Source organism: Callithrix jacchus, chromosome 1, assembly GCF_049354715.1.
Source record: "Callithrix jacchus isolate 240 chromosome 1, calJac240_pri, whole genome shotgun sequence".
Taxonomy (NCBI): Eukaryota; Metazoa; Chordata; class Mammalia; order Primates; family Cebidae; genus Callithrix; species Callithrix jacchus.
The window spans coordinates 179831630-179854524 of record NC_133502.1 but is presented as its reverse complement, the minus strand read 5'-3'; the positions used below and the strand labels follow the sequence as shown (position 1 = coordinate 179854524).

The 22895-nt window shown below is 40.5% G+C and overlaps 1 protein-coding gene across 15 annotated transcripts in view; it reads right to left on the bottom strand.

Moving 5' to 3' along the window:
* Positions 1 to 22895, bottom strand: part of NUP214 (nucleoporin 214) — a 104738-nt gene that overhangs the window by 27980 nt on the left and 53863 nt on the right. For all 15 annotated transcript variants that reach the window (XM_035260640.3, XM_035260647.3, XM_009004323.5 and 12 more), the window contains exons 25-30: positions 18560 to 18635; positions 16998 to 17076; positions 10560 to 10650; positions 7209 to 7270; positions 2192 to 3991; positions 57 to 127 (exon numbers count right to left, since the gene is read on the bottom strand). In XM_035260640.3, the coding sequence (XP_035116531.1) occupies positions 57 to 127; positions 2192 to 3991; positions 7209 to 7270; positions 10560 to 10650; positions 16998 to 17076; positions 18560 to 18635 (2179 nt within the window). The remainder of the gene's footprint in view (positions 1 to 56; positions 128 to 2191; positions 3992 to 7208; positions 7271 to 10559; positions 10651 to 16997; positions 17077 to 18559; positions 18636 to 22895) is intronic.

Here is a 22895-nt window from a genome sequence, read left to right as displayed (position 1 = left end):
GAAAACTGGATGGGTTTGATAAATGTTGACATGAATGAAGACAAATGCATATTTACCTGGCCGAAGACTGTTCCACCAGTACTGGCTGCTTGACCAAACACAGAACCCGTATTACTAGATCCAAAACCTATAAAATACAAAGAAAACAAAAATTCGATTTGGATAAGTCTTTTACATTAAAGTTTGTTTCTTTTTAAATGGCATTCAGGTGTGCTAAGATAGCTCACAATAAATCAACTTATGAATAAAATGTTTCCCCATCTAGGAAGTGGAGAAGATTCTGAGAAAATACTTTAAAGACCCCTTTCCATTGCTAACATTTTAAAATAGTTTAAGTTCTAAAGTTCTGAGGACTGAATCCATCTCTCCTACCAAACCCCGAAGTGGATGGGGGCTAAGAATAGCTTACTTTCAGTGATCAGAAATTCTAAGGGCTGACTTAATACTACAAATATTTCTACTCCTTGGTTTCTTTTGAATCTCAAACAACACATTCTTTCAGGGTAGTTTATCTTTCTTCCAGATGGCATAACATGGTTGAAGTGCTGAGTTGAACAAATGAGCTCCAGACAAGGAGTGAGAAGGCAGGAGTTCTATTCTCATTTCTTTTTCTTTTTTCTTTTGAGACAGAGTCCCACTCTATCACCCAGGCTGGAGTGCAGTATCGTGATCTCAGCTCACTGCAACTTCTGCCTCCCAGGTTCAAGCGATTCTCCTGCGTCAGCCTCCCAAGTAGCTGGGATTACAGGTGCTGCCACCACACCTGGCTAATTTTTGAATTTTGAGATGGGGTTTTACCATGTTGGCCAGGCTGGTCTCAAACTCCTGACCTCAAGTGATTGGCCCACCTAGGCCTCCCAAAGTGCTGGGATTAGAGGCGTAAGCCATCACACCCGGCTTCAGTTCTCATCTCTGTCACTGATTGGGTAGGTGAGCTTGGACAAGACTCAATTCCTCAACCAGGGCTGAAGTAGACAGCTCAGATACCTTTCCACACAGTTACTAAATGAAAGAAGAAGATTCCTTCATGGGTTCTGAATCTGTTGAAATAGCATGACCATGCCTGTGCATGAGGTCTTCTCAAGTTCTGACTGCAGAACAAATGGCGCAGTAGAGATAGGGACTGTGTTAAATGTCCTCCTCTCTTTTAAGAGACTCTCAGGGCCTTCTTGTTCCCCATTCTCTGGACCAAATTGGCACATTTCCCATCATTCAGTGGTCCATGGCCTCTTCACAGGGCATTGGGTGGGTCTCAAAGTCGTGTCTGTCTTTTCGACACTGTGTCTTTATAGCTGAATTTAGTAATAAATATAACAACCATTTGTTGAAGGAAGAAAGGAAAACATTTCCTTTCTAATAAATTATGAACCATTTTCAAGTTTCACTGAATAATGAATTAGCAGTTACTAGTAATCTTGCCCACCATGAAATCATTGATCCTTACTTTTCTCCCAGAGTCTATTGCTGAAGAATTGCCTTTCATAAGGTAACTATCAGAAAGCAAATCTCAGGACAGATTTTAAAATTGCCTTGCCTATTGATAACTTTTGGAAGTAAAAGCAGCTGCTAAAATGGAAAATGCAATAGTGAAGAAATTCACTGCCAAAAACAGTAAACTGTAGTTTTTACAAAAAGTCACAACATTGAAAAAAGGAAAAAACCCCAAATTAAATGTTAGTATCTGCCATTACAGTAAGAAAGATGGTGTTAGAGGGGACAGAAAACCCTGGCAGAGAGGTGGACTATGATGTCCCTTGGACTCTCCCGCTGGTTCTACTAGCGCTACCTGACATGAGCGCAGTCTCCTTGACACTTGATGGTTTTGGGCATAATGACCTCTAAAGTGCCTTCCAAATTTGAAAATTCCTATCTATCAGTCATTAAATTACTTGCCAGGACCTTAAACTAAAGATGCTTGTTTTTTCCCCACGAAACTGTCATTCTGGTAGCTAGCAGGCGACAACTTGTTAAGAAGCAAGACTGGAGCTGCGTTAAACTGTAACAGATCCAGTCAATTAGGCAAACAAGTTCCTGACACCGCATGTGCTCCACGCTGCCTTCCTTAACCTACAAATTATTTTTGGGTTCTGAGTCTCCCCTTTCTTTTAATTACAAAAGTAATATGGGTCTGTTGCTAATGTTTCGAATAGCAGAGAGGGAAACAAAGTAAAAATCTTCCACAAATTCTTACCTGAAGCTTGACAAAAGCTGAACCCAGAGGATGCTGCTGTTGTGGTGGCAGCTGAGGTACCACCAAATACAGAGCCTCCTTGTCCAAAGCCAGGACTCTGCCCAAAAGCAGGAGGGTTGCTTTGGCCAAACAGCCCCCCTCCTGTATTGGTAGATGACTGTCCAAATGAAAAGGAACTGGAGCTACTGGTACTTGAGGAGGCACCAAAGACACTTCCACTGGTGGATGTGGGGGTAGAGGAAGCAGGCTGACCAAAGGCAGGCACAGAACTGAACCCAGGTTGACTGAAGGAAAAGCCACTTGCAGCGCTGCTCGCTGACTGCCCAAAGGCTGGGGCCTGCCCGAAAGTTGTCTGTCCAAAGACCCCTGGGGCTGATGTGCCAAAAGCTGGACTGCTAAACCCTGAGCTGCTGACCTGTGGTGTGGCAGCCGCTGTGCTGACTACACTTCCCGTCTGCTGCCCAAACAGGCTGGGTGCAGTGCTGGCTGCCACCTGACCAAACACGGGCGTGGCAGAGGGGGCAGTGGCTGTGTTGTTGGTGAGCTGGCTGAAAGCTGAGCTAGAACTGGCAGCAGGGGGCTGAGCAAAGACTGATGAGCCAGAAGTGACAGTACCAAACGCCGCTGCCTCTGCAGCTGGACCCGGAGCAACAATGGGTGTGGTGCTGGAGGCTATGGGGGCACTTGATGTTTCTACAGCCACAGGGCCTGCACTTGAGATAGCAGCTGCTGTGACAGTAGTCTGCCCAGGCACGGAAAAGGTGGAGGCAGGTGGTACTGACTCCGTCCTGACATCAGGGCCCCCAGTGGTGGCTGGAGTAGCCTCTGCAGGGGCTACAAGACCGGTACTAGATGCTGCAGTGCCAGAGTTGCTGACTGCAGGCTGGGCAAGAACAGGTTCTTTTTTAATAGAGTCGGAAGTTTGCAGAGGAGCCTGGGGAAGCTGGGCTGACTGCTGCTCCTCTAGAAGTGAGGCTGTTGATGCTGACACCTCACTGTCACTTGGCTTCTCAGGCAAAGCTGATAAAGTGGCCTCTTCTGTGCTTCTGCCAGAGGACATAGGCAGGGAGGGAGTAGTTGCTGAACTCAGGAGGCTACTGAATGACAATGTGGGAAATGATGTTGGAAGGGGAGTGGCAGCTGTAGTTGACAGTGGGGCAGATGGGGGCACTGTGCTATTGGTCTGCTGGCTTCCAAATGAAAAACTAGTCTTGCCACCACTTAGAGATGTCCCACCAAAACTGATTACCCCAGAGGATCCTGCACTGGTGACTGGCAGACTGCCAAAAATGCCAGTTGAGGAAGTGCTCGTGCTGGTAGCTGCTGGTGGTGCTACTGTGGTGGTGGTTGCAGAGGAGGTCACAGGGGGCTCTGAGAGCTTCCCTAACACTGAGGGGCCAGTAAAATTAAACCCTGAAGGCATGCCTGACGTCTTGTTTGGCTGGGTACTAGTTAGGCTTGTGGATGAAGCCTTATTGGTTGGCTTTGTAGAATCATCTGCTTGACCAACCCGCAGTCCTGAAAAACTTCCCAGAGTCTCTCCAGCCAAAGAACTTGGAAACAGAAGCTCTCCCAACTTGGACGGTGGGGTTTCCAGTTTACTAGAGGTGGTGGAAAGAGCAATTCCAGAAGGTGCCACAGATCTACTACTAGATGGGGCAGGTTCTCCTGGGATGGTGTTTGATGCTGATGTGATTCCTGAGGAAGGTGAGCTTTCAGGAATGGCTTCATAAGGTTTGCTTCCCCCACCAAATGAGAATGTGTCCAGCTGGCTTGACTCTTTAGTGGAGGGTGTTGCCCCTAGCAAGAAAAAGAAATTAGAAAATGGGGTGGATTTAGCACAAAATATGACCCATTATATTTCCATTTATTGTGTTTCTAAGCCAAAGTTCTTTCTTCCCTCTCCAGAGTCAGGGTGCCTTGCTCTCACAGCAGTTTTCTCTAAGGAGGTGGAAAGGAACGAATATTCTTTTTTGTTAAATCACAACAAATACAGAATATCTAGAATATGTGAAATTAACATATTATCCCAAAGAGAAATAAAAGGCCTCTTCCCTTAATTTACCCTAACTGTATGCTTTCCTTAATAACAGCCTCAGCACAGCACTAGCCTGTGGACCTCCTGATAGACAAAGAATTTGATTCAAAATGGAAGTTCTTCCTTCATTTTTTGAGCAAATAAACTGTCGGTCCATAAAAAATCATTTAACGTACAACTAATGGCTACTTACTAGTGTTCTACTACATTGGCTATTTGACAGAGGCAGTATGGTCTGCTGGTCAAGGACGTGGGCTCTGGAGCTGTGCAGTCTGCTACTTGCTGGCTGTGTGAATCTGGAAAGGCTGCTTTGCCTCTCTGGGCCTCAATTCCTCCATTTGGAAAATCTAGATAATTACAGTACTACCCTCACAGAGCTGTTACAAAGATTGTATGAAATATGGGTAAAGCACTCACAAGGCCTGGTCAAACAACAGTGGTTAATAAATAAAAGAGTAACAAAATTTATAAACCAAAATTAGCCTACTACAAGTGTCTCCTGAGATTTCTAACTGCATATTGCTTTATTTATTTATTTAGAGACAGGGTCTTGCTCTGCCACCCAGGCTGGAGTGCAGTGGCGTGATGAGTTCACTATAGCCTGATCTCACAGGTTTGAGTGATACTCCCATCTTAGTCTCCCAATTAGCTAGAAGATAGATAGGTGCACACCACCAAACCTACCTAATTTTATAGATTTTGTTGAGACTGGGTGTCCCTATACAGCCCAGGCTGGTCTTGAACTCCTGGGCTCAAGTGATCCTACTGCCTTGTTCTTCCAAAGTGCTGAGCCGCTACACCTGGCCAATATTGTTTTAAGACGTCTGCCTATCACAAACTATTGGGAATTCTGCAACACCCCTACTACCTATAATTTCCTGAAAGATCCCTTTGTATCATCTGTATTTGTACTTAGTTGTTTACAGTTTTTGGATTGTGGTTTATTCTCTTTTTAATGACAATGTTTATGTAAAATTATGATTTTATTCCTATTATGAATTTTGACAATTATTTTGTTCCTCTCCAATCTTTTTATAACACTTGGTTCTTTTTCCTCTAGAAAGTGAGAATGGAAAGGAGGCGGGCCTTGAAGGTTCTTCTACTACATCGAAGTAGGCAAAAGTTAAAAAGAAGTTTTAAGAATGACTGTTCGAGAGAGAAAGGAATGAAATTACCAACCCATTAAGTGCCAAACTCAGACCAGGTTTAGGAGTGCTCTTATGCTTTCAGCTCCCTGGCCCACTTTGAGAGGTTAGGAGCTCCCCTTTCCACTAAGAAAACTGCCACTTGGGTAGACATATATAAAACACTCAAAGAATATTTGTTGAGTGACTAAATGAAAGATGGTCACTATTTTATTTATAATAGGGAAAATTTGAAAATAACCTAAATGTCCAATATTTTAATTATGGCGTATCTACAAATTAGAATTATGAAGCCATTTAAATGATAATTATTCAAGGTTTTAAATAATACTGGAAAATTTATAAGAGACTGTATTAAATGGAAAAAAAAAAGTAAAAGACAAAACCCCCAGAAGGAAATACAGAAGAATGGCAATAATTATTACCAAGGGGTGTGATGTGATTCTAAACTCCTGTATTCTTTTAAATATTTCCGTATCTTCCTCAATGAAAACACATTTTTATAATAAATGCTTTCTTTTTAAAATAAAAGACTTGGGCCAGGCATGGTGGCTCATGCCTGTAATCCCAGCACTTTGGGAGGTCAAGGTGGGTAGATCACAAGGTCAGGAGTTCAAGACCAGCTTGGCCAACATGGTGAAACCCTGTCTCTAGTAAAAATACGAAAAACAAAAAACAAAACAACACCTGGGTGGTGGCACGAGCCTGTTCTGTAATCCCGGCAACTCAGAAGGTGAGTCAGGAGAACTGCTTGAACCTGGGAGTCAGAGGTTGCAGTGAACCAAAACTGTGCCACTGCACTCCAGTCTGGGCAACAGATCAAGACTCCGTCTTGGAAAAACAAAATAAAAGACCTGGGATGGGTGCAGTGGCTCACGCCTATAATCCCAACAATTTGGGAGGCCAAGGCAGGCGAATCACTTGAGGTCAGGAGTTCGAGACCAACCCCTGTTGAACATGGTGAAACCCCATGTCTACTAAAAACACAAAATTAGCTGGGCATGGTGGTGGGCACCTGTAATCCCAGCTACTTGGGAGGCTGAGGCAGGGGAATTGCTGGAACCCAGGAGGTGGAGGTTGCAGTGAGCCGAGATCGTACCATTATATTCCAGCCTGGGTGACAAGAGTGAGACTCCATCTCTAAGTGAATAAAATAAGATAAAATAAAATACTTAATTGTAAATGGATAACTGGAAGACACTTAACAAATAGATCTGGTTTCTTTATAGGTCTTTAAATTCTTTTAAATATTAAAAACATGCTATTGATGGATTTTTAACAACATACATGGGATGAGTGTGTTTGCTGGCAGGTCATCAAGGAAAAAGAGTGTGGTCTTTCATTTCTACAGCCTGTTACTATGTCTATCTTGCCCTACAGAATCACCCTAAAAATTGATGAAATTTTAAATTACAGACATAAAATATGGAGAAATTTTATTTCATATGTTAACATTTAAATGTTAAAGCACAGTCCTGATTTTCCAGAAGCAAATCCTTTCCTTGTCCTTAATTATGAAAATAGAAATCCTTCACATCAGTTTCTTAAATTCAGCATATTTCTCTCTCTTTTTTTTTCCAATGGATGAACTATGTTGCCCAGACTGGCCTTGAAAGAGTAGCCTCGCCTCCTTAAGCGCCAGGACAAGTCAGTGCCTGAGCCACCGTGGCTCCCACATTCAGAATATTTCTGATGTACATTATCAACACTGAGGTTACTGCAGATACTGTAAGTAAGACTCAGGAGCAAGTCAAATGATAACATCTGGACAAAAATAACCTGTAGCTGTTGAGGGAAAACACGTAAGTAATGCTACTCAACACAGAGTCTGTACCTTGCGCAGCAGTGAAACTAGAAGACGGTGTTGGTGTGATTATCCCAAAATTAAAGCCAGTCCTAACAAGTGGAAAAAGAGAAATTAAAAAGGAACAAATCAAGGCACAATACTGTCCTCTTAATATTCCAGTTTATAATTCATTCATACAAACCACCCTCAGGAATTTAAAATCTAGAAGATAAACAGAGTCAAAGCACCTGTCTCAGAAGTAGTAAAGCTATTCTACAACCTCTAAGCAGAAAGAAGCAGTTTGTGGAGGATACACGACGGGGATAGAGGTTGAGGGCCTGTTGGGGGACGGCTGGGCTTCCTGTAGGAGAAGTTTGAGTGGGGACTTCTTGCAAATGAGCAAAGCTACAGCAGTAGAGACACAGGAGGAATGTGCAGGTGGGAATGCGGGCTGGAGCAGATGGTCTGTCAAGTGAGGGGACAGAAGGAAGGTCTGGATTAGGGAGAGCCTCTCAGGACGCACACCAAGACTGATGAGCATGTTGGAGAGCCCCATCCTGCTAGGGAAAACATTGAATAGAATGATATAGAAGGCTTATCTCTGTCATTTTGACAGAACTGAGTTTTAGGGCTGGGAAAACTTAGTTCAAAAACTTTCTAACTCCTTTCACCCTCTTCTCTCTCCCTCTGTACATTTTCTTTATGCTGTAAGTGAAGACACCGTAGCCAAGGAAGAAAATTCCACACAAGTGTAAATCAGAACAGATTATTCACTGTGATAAAAACTCAGGCCAGGCATGGTGGCTCACATCTGTAATCCCAGCATTTGGAGAGGCTGAGGCAGGTGAATTCCTTGAGCCCAGGAGTTTGAGATCAGCCTGGACAACATGGTGAAACACTGTTTCTACAAAAACCAAAACCCAAAAAATAAGCAACAACAACAACAACAACCCAAAACCAAAACCCAAAAATTAAAAAACAAAAATCAGCCAGGTGTGGTGGTGTACACCTGTAGTTCCAGTTATTCGAGAGGCTTAGACAAGAGGATCACTCAGTTCTGGAGGTGGAGGTTATAGTATGCCATTATTGCACCACTGCGATTTTTTTTTTTTGAGCCAGAGTCTTGCTCTGTCTCTCTCTCTCTCTCTCACACACACACACACACACACACACACACACCACACACACACTCTCTCTCTCTCTCTCTCTTCAAATCAGATTTTAAACTAGTTTTAAAATATAAGGAACCAAGCACATCAAAAATAGTAAATAATGGAATAACTTAGACACTTTTGACCATCACATTAAAAATAAAAACATAACATTTCTTGGTGAAGACATTTTATCTAATAAGACTCAAGCCATTGATTCAATGATCCCAACTTTTCCAAGTTATTGTATAAATGGGAAGAGGGCCAGGCACGGTGGCTCATGCCTACAATCCCAGCAGTTTGGGAGGCTGAGGCAGGTAGATCACTTGAAGCCAGGAATTCAAGATGAGCCCGGCCAACATGACAAAAACCCCATCTCTACTAAAATACAAAGATTAGTCGGGTGTGGTGGTATACACCTGTAATCCCAGCTACTTGAGAGGCTGGGGCATGAGAATTGCTTGAACCCGGGAGGCGAAGATTGCAGTGAGCTGAGATCTCACTACTGCACTCCGACCTGGGTTACAGAATGAAACTGCCGCAAAGAAAAAAAAGGGTGTGGTGGGGGGAAGAAGAGTATCATTTCACAGAAGTAAAGATTATTAGCCATCTTTAAGGATGCAATAATTCTTGGCACTGACCTACTCTTTAAAATTTGCTCCAAATTACCTTTGGGAAGTATAAAACATAATGATTTATAATAAAGAAAAAATACATATTATTACTTTCCCCCTCAAATAATATTCTAATACCCTCTTTTCTCTTAACATGTTAGGCTGAAGGACATTCAAAAAATACATTAAAATCAGGAAAAAGAGACTGTGGTTAGTATGATTTCAGTTACAAAAGTATAAACTGAAGAACTTAAGAGGCTTTTCTAATGGGACTGAATGCACAATGCTTCAACAGCAAAAAAATCTTTTGACATGTTTTGATCTCAGTTCCACAGAGTCTAACCCCATCACTGCAGGGAAGAGAATGCTTCAGCAGCTCACACAGGTTTCAACATGAGTGCTCATAGCACAGAGAACAGGCACCTTAACAAAGGCTCATCTTGAGATGAGGTTTAAAAGATTCTTTCATTTTTAAGAACAACTCAGCTTTACAAGTACAGTCATCACTTTTTTTTTAAAAAAAGAAACGAAAACAGATTCTTCTACATCTATATAAAACCTCAAATTTAAAATGGCTATTATCTTTCATTACATTCTCTAAGAAGTTTAGTATATTGCACTCTCAATGCAGTAAGCCTATTTTATTTTATTTTTTATTTTTGGAGATGGGGTTTTATTCTGTTGCCCAGGCTGGAGTGCGATGGCGTGATCATAGCTCACAGTAACCTCAAACTGCTGGGTTCAAGGATCCTATGACCTCAGCCTCCCAAGTGTCTGGGACTACAGAAGTAAACCCCTGCACCTGGTTAATTTTTAAATTTTTTGTAGAGACAAGGTCTCGCTATGTTGCCCAGGCCAGTCTCCAACTCCTTGGCCTCAATCAATCCCCTGACCTTGGTGTCCCCAAGCTCTAGGAGTATAGGCATGAGCCAAACATGTTCCATGTTTGTCCAGCAAAGCCAATTTGAATGTCACATCTGGCCCCCAAAATGGTGTCAGAATGGAAACATCTCAGTGTGACAAACTAGATGAACAATACAATTTAACAGACTCACAACCCAAAGAAAATGAGGCTTAGGCAAAAAAAACAAAACAGATACACAAATATGTAATAAACATGTATTGACTTGAAATGCAAAGGGAAAATCAATTTATATAAAAACATTAAACTACTGCCATTACCATCAGATGTATTACTGACGTGGTAAGAACTCTGGGTTCATACACATTTAATAAGTATATAAATACATCTACAAATTTTTTTTTCTTTTTTTGAGACAGAGTCTTACTCTGTTGCCAGGCTGGAATATAGTGGCATGATCTTGGCTCACTGTAATCTCTGCCTCCTGGGTTGAAGTGATTCTCCTGCCTCAGCCTCCTGAGTAGCTGGGACTAGACGTTCACACCACCAGGCCCAGCAAATTCTTGTATTTTTTAGTAGAGATGAGGGTTTACCATGTTGGCCAGGATGGTCTCAATCTCTTGACCTTGTGATCCGCCCACCTTGGCCTCCCAAAGTGCTGGGATTACAGGTGTGAGCCACCGTGACTGGCTAAATATATCTACAATTGTAAGGGGAATTTGGGGAAGCTAGATGCTAGTAATATGCCACAAAACTTAAGTTCATTACTGACCCTGATGGAGAAAATGAGAAAGGCTTGTTGAACTGCCCAGAAGCAGATGGGGTCGAAGTCACGGTTGTTTCTATCTTGGCTGTCCCTGGCCCTGAAATTATGAAAAAAAAAAAAAAAAAAGAATATTACAAAAACACAGAAACATCATTCCAGTGTAGAATTCCCTGTAGCTCAGCCCATGCGGTGCTGCTCAACACTGCATGCGCCTTCTGTGACACACCAGGGGCCATGGGGGCTGAGTACATTGCCTCACTTGTACTTGAGGTATCTAAAATTGCTCTGTGGCTCTGTCAATGTTAATTCCACTCTAAGGTGTGCCATACTCTCTTTTCCAGAAAAGATACCAAAATAGTTCTGGTACAGTTTAAATGTAGTTTTTAAAGTACATTCTTGGCCGGGTGCGGTGGCTCACACCTATAATCCCAGCACTTTGGGAGGCCGAGGAGGGTGGATCACGAGGTCAAGAAATCGAGACCATCCTGGTCAACAAGGTGAAACCCCATCTCTAATTTTGTAAAAATACAAAAATTAGCTGGGCATGGTGGTGTGCGCCTGTAGTCCCAGCTACTTGGGAGGCTGAGGCAGGAGAATTGCTTGAACCCAGAAGGCGGAGGTGGCGCTGAGCCGAGATCGTGTCATTGCACTTCAGCCTGGGTAACAAGAGCAAAACTCCGTCTCAAAAAAAAAAAAAAAAAAAGTACATTCTTATAGATTTCAACGGTATGAGAAAATGCTTATAATGTGAGGCTAAGGCTCCTCCCCAGAAAAGTAAATAAAACTATATATAATGTAACTTTATAATTATTTGAAATTAATCTACAGTGAAGCACAAAAATCCAAAAGAGAAATAGGTTCATAAACTAAATATATCTGAGTAGTGACTTTAAGGCTATTTACTTCTACATATATTTCTGCATTTTCCATATATTTTGTTGGCATTTAACAAATAATAATGCTCTTTTTAAAAAATTATAGATGTAAAACATGATTGCTATAATATAGAGACATGCAAGAAGGTTAAAAGTGCTATCTATCATTCTCCCCATGTTCAATTTCACTCTAACTACTTACTTATAGTTTGGGTACAATCTTCAATCTTTTCCCTACTGCTCTACTTTTTTAATTTATTTAGAGACAGTCTCACTCTGTTGCCCAGGCTGGAGTGCAGTGGCTCAATCTTGGCTCATTGCAACTCTGCCTCCTGAGTTCAAGCGATTCTCCTGCGTCAGCCTCCCAAGTAGCTGGAACTACAAGCATGGGCCACCACGCCCAGCTACTTTTTATATTTTTTATTCTTTAGTAGAGATGGGGTTTCACCATGTTGGCCACGCTGGTCTCAAATTCCTGACCTCAGGTGATCCACCCACCTCAGCCTCCCAAAGTGCTGGGATTACAGACGAGAGCCACTGTGCCTGGCCTTGCTCTACTCTGAAGTGGGGGACAGAGAAGAGGAAAACTGCATTAGAAAGCCCAAATCAAACAAAATGAAACCAAAGAACAACAAGAAAAAAAGAACATTCTAAAGTAAATAAACACAGGGTAGACAGTAGTACAAATATTTTTAAAACTACTGGTACATAGTGTACAGTATGAAAAATCACAGTCTAAATCATCAGCTGAGTACTAGTTAAATTTAACAGGGTGTAACTATACAATGAGGTTGTAGACAGCTCTAAAAATGAGTAAGGACCAGGTGAGGTGGCTCACACCTGTAATCCCAGCACTTTGGGAGGCAGAGGTGGGTGGATCATGAGGTCAGGAGTTTGAGACCAGCCTGGCCAAGATGGTGAAACCCAGTCCCTACTAAAAATACCAAAATTAGCCGGGGGCGGTGGTGGGCGCCTGCAACCCCAGCTACTCAGGAGGCTGAGGCAGGAGAATCGCATTAACATAGGAGGCAGAGGTTGCAGTGAGCCAAGATGGCACCACTGCACTCTAGCCTGGGTGACAGAGCAAGCCTCTGTCTCAAAAAGAAGAAAAAAATACAAAATCAAGAGTAAGGTGGATCTGTATCAGACCTGGAAAGACCAAGACATTTACTGTAAGTGGGGGCAGAGAAGGGGACATAAGTTACAAAATGAGTATATATAGAATATGCAGTATATAGGATATTTTTCTTTAAAAAACAATGAAGTCAGCTACTCAGGAGGCTGAGGCAGGAGAATTGCCTGAACCCAGGAGGTGGAGGTTGCGGTGAGCCGAGATCACGCCATTGCACTCCAGCCTGGGTAACAAGAGTGAAACTCCGTCTCAAAAAACAAAAAAACAATGAAGTAACCTCAAGAGATATACATAAAATCATGATCTCTGGAATACAGAATCTGTAAGGCAGCTTTCACATTCTACATTATATAGCTCTACACCACAGACCTTTTCTGGACATGCAATAGTTTTACAATCAGAAAAACAATGAAGGGATTTCCATTATTAATTAATAAAAGAACTATTCTCTAGAGGTTTTAGAAATGCTCTTTTTCAAAAAAGAAACTTTTTGCAAACTCTTAAATAGCACCTTTCAGGGAAGTTTCCTACCAAAAATAAAAAGTGCTTTTCTAAACCTTGATTACCCAGCAAGTGAAAACAGAAGACCTCCTAATGAAAGAGAGGACTTCATGATCAGCAGTGAATGGTAAATCTTGGAAATTTCTTTGCAAGTCACACTACTTGCCCAGACATGCATAAAGCAAAGTTCCTTAGGTTTCTTTGATTCTAACTTCAAGAATGACAAAAAATTCTCCAATGAAGTCCTTAAAAAAAGTGAGGGTATATGATCTTTCAAAAACTTTTTCTAAAATATTAGCCAGAAATAAAAATAAATTTTTTTTTTTTTTTAAAGAAAGAAAGAGAAAGAGAAAAGGGAGAGAGAGAACAGGAGTCTTGCTCTATTGCCCAGGCTGGAATGCAATCTAGAAATAGGTATTAAAAACCTCTTCTATGCTGATGATTGTGCTTAACAGTGGAGACAGGAAGGAATAAGGAAAGAAAATAACAAACAAACAGCCAACCAATATTTCGTTTAAATCTGTGAAATGCTGTGCAAGTGCTGAAGAGTGATTTGCTTCCATTTAATGTGGTCACTTTCAAAATAGGTGTAATGTGATACTAAAAAAAATGTATGTTCTGCAGACCTGGGGTGAAGAATTCTATAAATATTCACTGAGTTTACTTGTTCCAGGTCTGAGTTCAAAGCATAAATGTCTGTTAATTTTCTATCTCGTAGATCCGTCGAATATTAACGATGTGGTGACAAAGTCTCCCACTATTAGTGTGGGAGTCCAAGTCTCTTTATACGTCATTGAAAACTTGTCTTATATATCTGGGTGCCCTTGTATTGGGTGCATATGTATTTATGATCATTGACTCCTATCGTTGCATTGATCTTTTTATCATTATGTAATGTCCTTCTTTGTTTCTTTTAGTCTTGGTTACTATCGTAGTCTATTTTGTCAGAGATGAAAGTTACAACTCCTTTTTTTTTGTTTGTTTGTTTTGTTTTTCTTTCCTCTCCATTTGATTGGTGAGTCTTCCTCCAACCTTTTGTTTTGAGTCTTTGTGTGTCCTTGCTTATGAGATGGATCTGGATACAGAGTGCCGATGTGTTTTGACTTTTTTATTCAGTTTGCATGTCTGTATCTTTGATTGGGGAGTTTAATCCATTTAAATTCAGGATTAATATTGATATTTGTGAGTTTAATATTGTCATTTAATGCTGGCTGGCTATTTTGCCCATTAGTTGATATAAATACTTCATTATGGAGATACCCTTTATCTTTTGGTAAGTTTTTGGGATGACTGATACTGGCTGTTCCTTTCTGTGTGTAGTGCTTCTTTCAGAAGCTCTTGTAAAGCAGGCCTGGTGGTGATGAAATCTGAGTGCTTGCTTGTCTGTGAAAAATTTTATTTTTCCTTCATTTATAAAGCTTAGTTTGGCTGGATATGAGATTCTGGGTTGAAAATTCTTTTCTTTGAGGATATTGAATATTAACCCCCACTCTTCTAGCTTATAGGGTTCTGCTGAGAGATCTGCTGTAAGTCTGATAGGCTTCCCTTTACAGGTAACCTGACCTTTCTCTCTAGCTGCCCATACAATTTTCTCCTTTATTTCAACCCTGGTGAATCTAACAATCTAACAGTGTGTCTTGGAGTTGCTCTACTTGAGGAATATCTTTGTGGTGTTCTCTGTATTACCTGGAGATAAGTATTGTCCCACCTTACTAGGTTAGGAAAGTTTTCCTGGATAATATCCTGAAGAATATTTTCCAGCTTGGATTCATTCTCTTCATGACATTCAGGTACACCTATCAAACGTAAATTAGGTCTTTTCACATAGTCCCATATTTCTTGGAGACTTTGTTCATTCCTTTTTACCTTTTCTTCTCTAATCTTGTCTTCTCGTTTCATTTCATTAAGTTGGTCTTTGACCTCTGATATCCTTTCTTCTGCTTGATCAATTCGAGTGTTAGAACCTGTGCATACTTTTAGGAGTTCTCTTATAGTATTCTTCAGTTCCATTAATTCACTTATATTCCTCTCTAAATTGTCTATTCTCGTTAGGATTTCGTCAAATCTTTTTTCAAAGTTCTTAGTTTCTTTACGTTGGGCTAGAACGTGTTCTTTTAACTCACAGAATTTTATTATACACCTTCTGAAACCTGATTCTGTTAATGAAATGTACTTGTTCTCCATCAGGCCTCGTTCCCCTGTTGATGAGGAACTGTGATCCTCTGTAGAGGGAGAGGCATTCTGATTTTGAGTATTCTCAGACTTTTTAGGCTGGTTTCTTCCCATTGTTGTAAATTTATCTACCTGTCATCTTTGTAATTACCAACTTTCAAATTAGGTCTCTTAGTGGACGTCCAACTTGTTTATTCCCAGCGCCAAAATCTGAGCAACCCACTGCGCCGGCTAAAACAACAGCATTCAGATTCTTGGTGCTTTTCTGTCCGGGAGTCTCCCATCTGGCTTCCCTCCTGAATCCCTTCTTCAATCAGCTCCAAATGTTGGCCAAAAGGGGAACCAGTCTTGTTTACTCTGCACCAAGAACCGCTGCGCCGGGGCACCGGCAAAACCGCAGCGCCGGCTGCAAGAGTCGCGCTGGCGACCCGTGGGGATCCTCCGCTGGGAATCTCCTGGTCCTCGAGCAACAAAAATTTGTCTGAAAGTGTGGCGTCCTCTCGTTCTCTGTGCTTTCACTGGGAGCTACAAGCCTGAGCTGCCAGTGGTCGGCCATCGTGGATCTCTCTCCCAAAAATAAATTTCTTAACTTGAATCCCGAATAATTGAAAATTTTGACAATTCCACTATAAAATTTTCCTTTTAACATAAAGCTTTAGGTCCCAGTTGAAAAGTGCTGGATACCTCCTTCTCATGTGAGGCGTACATGATACCACCTATGGTTTCATATCATTCTGAATTCTAGAATACAACTCTGGCTTATGCAATAATGGCTTTCTTCTGCAAGGAACAGTTACTAAAGATAAACCCAGTATCCAATCAGAAAGTTTGGGATTACAGAGAAAGTCAGAAAGATTGTATAACTGAGATTATGAGAAGCTGGCTGCTAATGTATGAAGTTCAATTCCTAACAGAATTTGCTTGAAGACTCACTTAAGAGCATGACTGAAACAAAAGCCAGAATCCAGAGCGTTGTAAAAATGCAGTACTGCAGACAACACAGGTAATTCCTTGCAAAAGGAAGTAATACAGGCCAAATTAAGTAGGCTATGATAAAGGAGCCAACAAAAGGGGACACTGAGGAAGACCCACATGAAAATTAGATTGTAAATAAGTAAAAGCATTCTGCATCAAATTGGTTTGGGTAATGACACTTGGACAAAGTGTCTGGTCAAACACTCACGGTTACTGTGAAAACCAAATTAATAAGAATCATGCCTGAGTTAGTGTAGGAGAAGTTACGTGGAGCCATAAAAATCTAATTAATATTGACTCCTTATATACTCTGAAATCTTACATCTGTTTTACTTTCTCTACATTATAGGCTTTTTGTCACTGTGAACCAACAGAATTTTTAATTCCTTTCAGTGGAAGTAATAGCGTTTAGCATTCGGATCCACTCCTCTCTCAACTGTGATCATCCAACAAGGAAGAAAAAGATAATACTATTGCTTCATTTTAAGAAAATAATTTAGAGGGAGGTTTTTCTCCTATTGCTCTATCATTTTTCGAACTAACCTCAAAATTCCAGAAGTCTACATAGCCATTGAAGGGCATACTAATTTCCTAGAATTCTTCATTACCTGAAGTCTTTCAAATATGAGCTCCTGTCTATGGCCATACTACCTACCCTGAACGCTCCTGATCTTGTCAAATGTGACTCCTGTTTCCTACGGCAACTGCCTCAGTGATCTAGAACAATAACCCCTATTGTGGAGTTCTTCTTTCACCTTTATTTTCAAGAAAATAAAAATGCAAATTGACCTGAAGCTTTGTCACCAGATGATAACTGACTGGATGCTGGTGTAGTCCCAGATGGCTTTAGGGAATTCATTAGAGACCCCTATAACAGAAAACAAGCAAAATGTTTATGTTAAACCACTAACCGGTCTTTATAACAAAGAAACATGTAAAATGTAAACGTAAAAATATAATTTAAAATAAGTACAAACACTTTTAAATTACCAAAAAGAAAAACAAACAAAAAAAGGTCTCAATTTAAGCAACCACGTGTAAGATCATATTAAAGGATGAAAACAGAAATACTCTGCGAGCTCCAAGAAGGCAGTCACACTGGCCTAGTTCACGGCTATCTTCCCAGTGCCTAGCACAGTGCTTGACACATCAAAAGCACTTGCATATTAGGTAGATTAATTAATGAATGAGTAAATGAATAAAATGGTTCTAGCTCTCAAAGCATTTACAATGTTATGCTAAAAGCAAAAGCAAAACTGTTGGACTTATCCATCTCAAGTTCCTTCACTCACTTGTCATGATTTACACTTTATCATGTGTTTTTCATGGTGAACACAAATACCTCCAGAAGAAAGATCAAATGCTAAATGCTTAAATGCCATTTTAAGTTATGGTAAACTAAGGAACAGAGACATATTTGAGAACTTAGAGTAGGCAAGTCCTGATATCCCATCTCAAATTCTGATCTCAAACACAAACTACTCATCTCAGAGACAGACGTAAGAGTGGCAGATAAACCAGGATTTCTTAGGAAGAGTTTCAGCACTCTTCTGACCGACCTTCCAACCATCTGAGCAATGGACAGGAGGAAGTCAGAAGCCTGGGGTCCCAGCTCTGGTTCCACCATTTACTCATTGTGAGAGTTTACGTTAGTCACTCAAGCCTAGGCTGCTTCACCAGTGAGACATATCTAAACACCTATCCTCCTACTGTACATGGTTGTTGTATAGCTTAACTGAGATAATGTTAAAGTAAACTACAAAGCAAAATACCTCATATATAAATGTATGGCATTAGAATCATGACCCAAAATTACTAGGTACAGAACGTTAAATGGCCCATGAAGACAATATCATGTCCCAACTGACCTACTCTGATTAACAGCCATGTCAAGAGTGGCATAAATTGTGGGGAAAGGATCATGGGCATTTATAAGACTTATGGTTCATTTAAACAAAATCAGGACTTAAAAACAGTATGGTCTTCACTTACACAGACAGACACAGCATGAATGTTAATGTAAAAATCAGGCCGGGTATGGTGGCTCACACCTGTAATGTCAGCACTTTCGGAGGCTGAGGCGGGTGGATCATCTGAGGTCAGAAGTTCAAGACTAGCCTGGCCAATGTGATGAAACCCCATCTCTACTAAAAATACAAAAATTACAGTGGGTGCCTGTAATCCCAGCTACTTGGGAGGCTGAGATGGGAGGATCACTTGAGCTCGGGAAGCAGAATGCAGTGAGCCAAGATCATGCCACTGCACTCCAGACTAGGCAATGAAGCAAGACTCCCACTCAAAAAAAAAACAAAAAAAACCCAAAACAAAACGTATAAAAATCAGTAAGTTACCTGTTTGGCTTGGTTAGCAGCCACTGGGGTCAACACTGGGTGAGGTGTTTTGGCTGTGGAGTAGGGCACTGAAGAACTGAAAAACACACAAAGCATATACTCATAGAAAGGCATAACTGGGTAAAAATCACATTCATTCTCAAGCCAACCTTCTGTCCAATATAGAATACCAGTTTTGGGTAGGATACAGATACATGGGACCCCTCTCCAACTCATTTGACATTTTTTTGAAAAATAAATTTTAAAAAATGAACTTTGGGTTTTAGCATGAGAGTCAAAGCAGTAGCCTTAAACTTATTTTATTTCTCCAATCCTAAGAAAAAAATTAGTAACCATTCAAGAACTAGATCTTTTTGTTATCCAGAGTATAAGCCCTCCTCCTCCCTGACCCTTCCCCTTATTGTAGACCACATGGGGAATTCCTGATTCTCTTACCCAAGTCTAAAAGGACGATCAGCAGGCTCTGTGGGAAGCATCTAGTTCTCTGCCACCTATGCATCCAATTCACTGCTGCCACAACGGTGCTACCCAAAGAAGAGATCTTAGCTTCTCAGAGCAGCTATCCCGAAGAGCCCAGGGCTCACCAGGTCTGCATCCGAGGTATTCAAATGTACCACTGGTTCCATTCCCAACCTGCATCTTTGCTACAGCATGAAAATTATACCCCTATTCACAGAAAGAGCACTCATCATCTTTTGTTAACTATGAAGTAGGTGAATACTATATGCAAGGAACTGTTATTTCAATAACTAGTGTTCACATATGGGAAAACTACCTGTTAGTGCAATCACACAAAAGTTCTTGGCTCCTAGGGGCAATTTTTTCAACCAATTTATCTGTTGTCAGCCCAGAGCTACTCTGACTGGTATATATAACAGCAGTAGTTGTAGAATTTGGTTATTTTTCAGAGTCCCCCTAGATTTAGGGAGGATTTGTATTTTCTATCAAAAAATTAACTTAGAAGATAAGAGACAGGCTTGTGACTCACAGAAGAAAATTATCAAACAACTTAACAAACCTCACGAGCACACTGAGATTCTCTGCTGGAATAACACAGGAATCTTCCTAAACAGACTTTATTAGACTAAGAAAGAAGAAAACCCAAACTTATGTTCAATGAAACAAACCCCATTTCATGCTTCTGCTGAAGCCAGAAGCAGCTATACATGTGCATCTCTCTGGAGAAACACATCCCTGTTCCCCTGAGATAGCTTACCAAGCAGGTAATACAAGTACAGTGCTCCCCCCTCACCTCTGCTGAATCTGTACCAGAGGAAAAGAAGGTGTGAGACTGCTGGGCCCTGAGCACTACCTGGGTGGACACAGCTGACTTGCTTAGAGAAAGGGTTTGAGCTCAAAAGGATCACAAGGGAAAGGAAACTCTTTCATGCTTTCCCAAAGACAAACAGAAATCAGAAATAAAAATAAAAGCAGCAATTTAGCCAAATTTTAGAAAAATTTTTATAGCCAAAATTCAGTTGTGACATGACAGTAAATTATACATGAATAAAACCAAATGTAATTATTATTCTATTTACCTGTGATAATGCTATGCATCTCCTGGGTATCCTAAATCCCTAAACACACAAAATTAGGATTCACAGTACCTACACCCCAGGCCACGTGACACCCCTGCAGAGAAATGCTCTTCAGTGCAATCAGCCAAGAAACGAACTAACAGATCAGATTCAAGAAATCTCTACCAAGATCCAAGGCAGCGAACAGAAAAGAACAGTATACTCTCAAACAAGTATGTTCAAAGGTTTGTGCATGATCATGAACCAAAACAATGCAAATCAATAGCTACAAATGTTCAAGATATAGAAAAGCCAAATTCAGAAGTACCTGTATTTTAGATGACTTTATTCTACTTTTTAGCAATATGGAGCTGAAAAATATCAGAAATTCATCAGATATTCTTTGTTCTATACATGAAAAACAAAATCAAAGGACTGTAAAGAGAAAGTGGTGTTGTAATAGAGCCCCAAAGAGACATCTCTTTATTGAATGAGTCTACAAATGACATGGACATTACTGGCAACAATACAATTCCTGGTTCAGAAATGAGCAACAAAGGCACATATCACTAAGAGTTTGGAAACTTGGGTTCTTGGGGAACATTAAAACACAGAAGAGTTATTTTTTTTTTTCTGTTTTTGGTCACACATTACCAGCACTACATGCCAACTCAGGCAGACAAATGCACGCATGTTCTATGGATGTGTACTCTACACACAATTATAAAATTGGGTTGTGAAGCATTAAAATGTCACCTGGGCTCTTTGCTGTTGGTACCTTTAACTTTAGTGAACTTTAACAAGGTAAATACTCATCCCATTGTTGTAAAAGGCTTCAACCTCTTGCTCTTTAACTTATTTCAGGATTTTAAAAAGCACAAAAAACAAGAGACCTGGTTATGTTTTATTTTGGTAAATTTTAATCACTCTCACATGCATCTTTATCTTATCAAGAGTAACCGAAGAAACAAATCAACAGGGAAAAAGAATCAAAATGATGGAATATACCGAAAACAAACACTCTATATTCAATTCTTGGGAGTGCTTGACGTCTGTCAACAGAAATATAACTGCCACCTACTTTCTCCATTGGTAAATTTAATGTCTTCAAGACACATTCTCCAAAATAGTATCCAAAAGTTTGTTAAAGCAAATTGTATTTCCTGTATGAATGTTTAGATGCTAAGTAACTTAAATAATGTAAGTTGGAACTGCATTAGAGCTTTGAAAAAAGCCACATTAAATATGAAAAAGGAGGCCAGGCACAGTGGCTCACGCCTGTAATCCCAGCACTTTGGGAGGCTGAGGCACGCAGATCACCTGAAGTCAGGAGTTTGATACCAGCCTGGCCAACATGGCAAAACCCCATCTCTACTAAAAATATAAAAGTTAGCTGGGTGTGATAGCGGGCGCCTGTAATCCCTGCTACTTGGGAGGCTGAGGCAAGAAAATCACTTGAACTTGGGAGGCAGAGGTTGCAGTGAGCCAAGATAGCACCACTGCACTCCTGCTCTGGTGACAGAACAAGACTCTGTCTTGGGGAGGCTGGGGAGGGGGAGATAGTCAACTGTTTATAACAATGTGTCATGAGGTTTACAGTACAAGTGGAAGTAAATGTACAACAACAGCATAAAGATGGTGAAGGGAGAAAACAGAATACTGTTGTCAGATTCTCACACTATTCTTTAGTAATATAATATCACTTGAAGATAGTCTGTGATAAGTTGAAGATGTTTATTATAAACCCTAATGTAGGCACTTAAATAACACCAAGTTATAGCCAATAAGTCAACAAAAAAGATAGAATCATAAAGATATTCAATCCGAAAGGCAGAAAAACTGAACAACAAACAGATGGGATAAACAGAAACAAATAGCTATGTAATAGAGTTAAACCCAAACATGTCAATAACTGCACTTAAGGTAAGTGATCAAATCATTCCAATTAAAAGTCCTAGATGGTCAAGAAAAAAAAAAGCAAGCTAAAGCCCACTACATACTGTCTACAACCGTGGTCTCCAACCTTTTTGGCACCAGGGACTGGTTTTGTGGAAGACAATTTTTTCCACAGATGGACAGCAGAGGATGGATGGTGTCGGCATGAAACTGTTCCATCTTAGATCATGAGGCTATAATTTTATATTTTATTCAGTTGGATTATCATAAGAAACACGCAATCTAGATCTTTTGCATGTGCAATTCACAACAGGGTTCATGCTCCTATGAGAATCCAGTGCTGCCTCTGATGTGACAGTGGGTGGAGCTCAGGTGGTGATGCTCGCTTGCCTGCCGCTCACCTCCTACTGTGTGGCCTGGTTCCTGAGAGGCCACAGACACTTACTGGTCTGCAGCCCAGGGTTGGGGACCCCTAGTCTACAAGAAATCCATTTTATTAAAAAAAAAAAAAAAAAAAAAAAAAAAAGTTTTTTGTGGTAAATACATGTAACAAAATCTGCCATCATGAAAGTAATGATTTCTAAGTGTACATGTAGTTCGGTAGTATTAAGTACATTCACATTGTTGTGCTACAAGAATTCCATCTTAAATAAAAAGACAAAATAAGTTGAAAGGAAGGATGGAAAAAATATGCTGTGGTGCTGGGACAACTGGAAATCCACATTAAAAACAATGAAGTTGGATCTCTACCTCACACCATTTACAAAAATTAACTCCAAATGGATCAGAGACCTGATATAAATAGGAGCTAAAACCACAAACTTTTCAAAGAAAACATAGGTGTAAATCTTTATGACCCTGGATTAGGCAATGGTTTCTTACATGTAACACCTAAAGCACAAGCAACAAGAGAAAAAAACAGA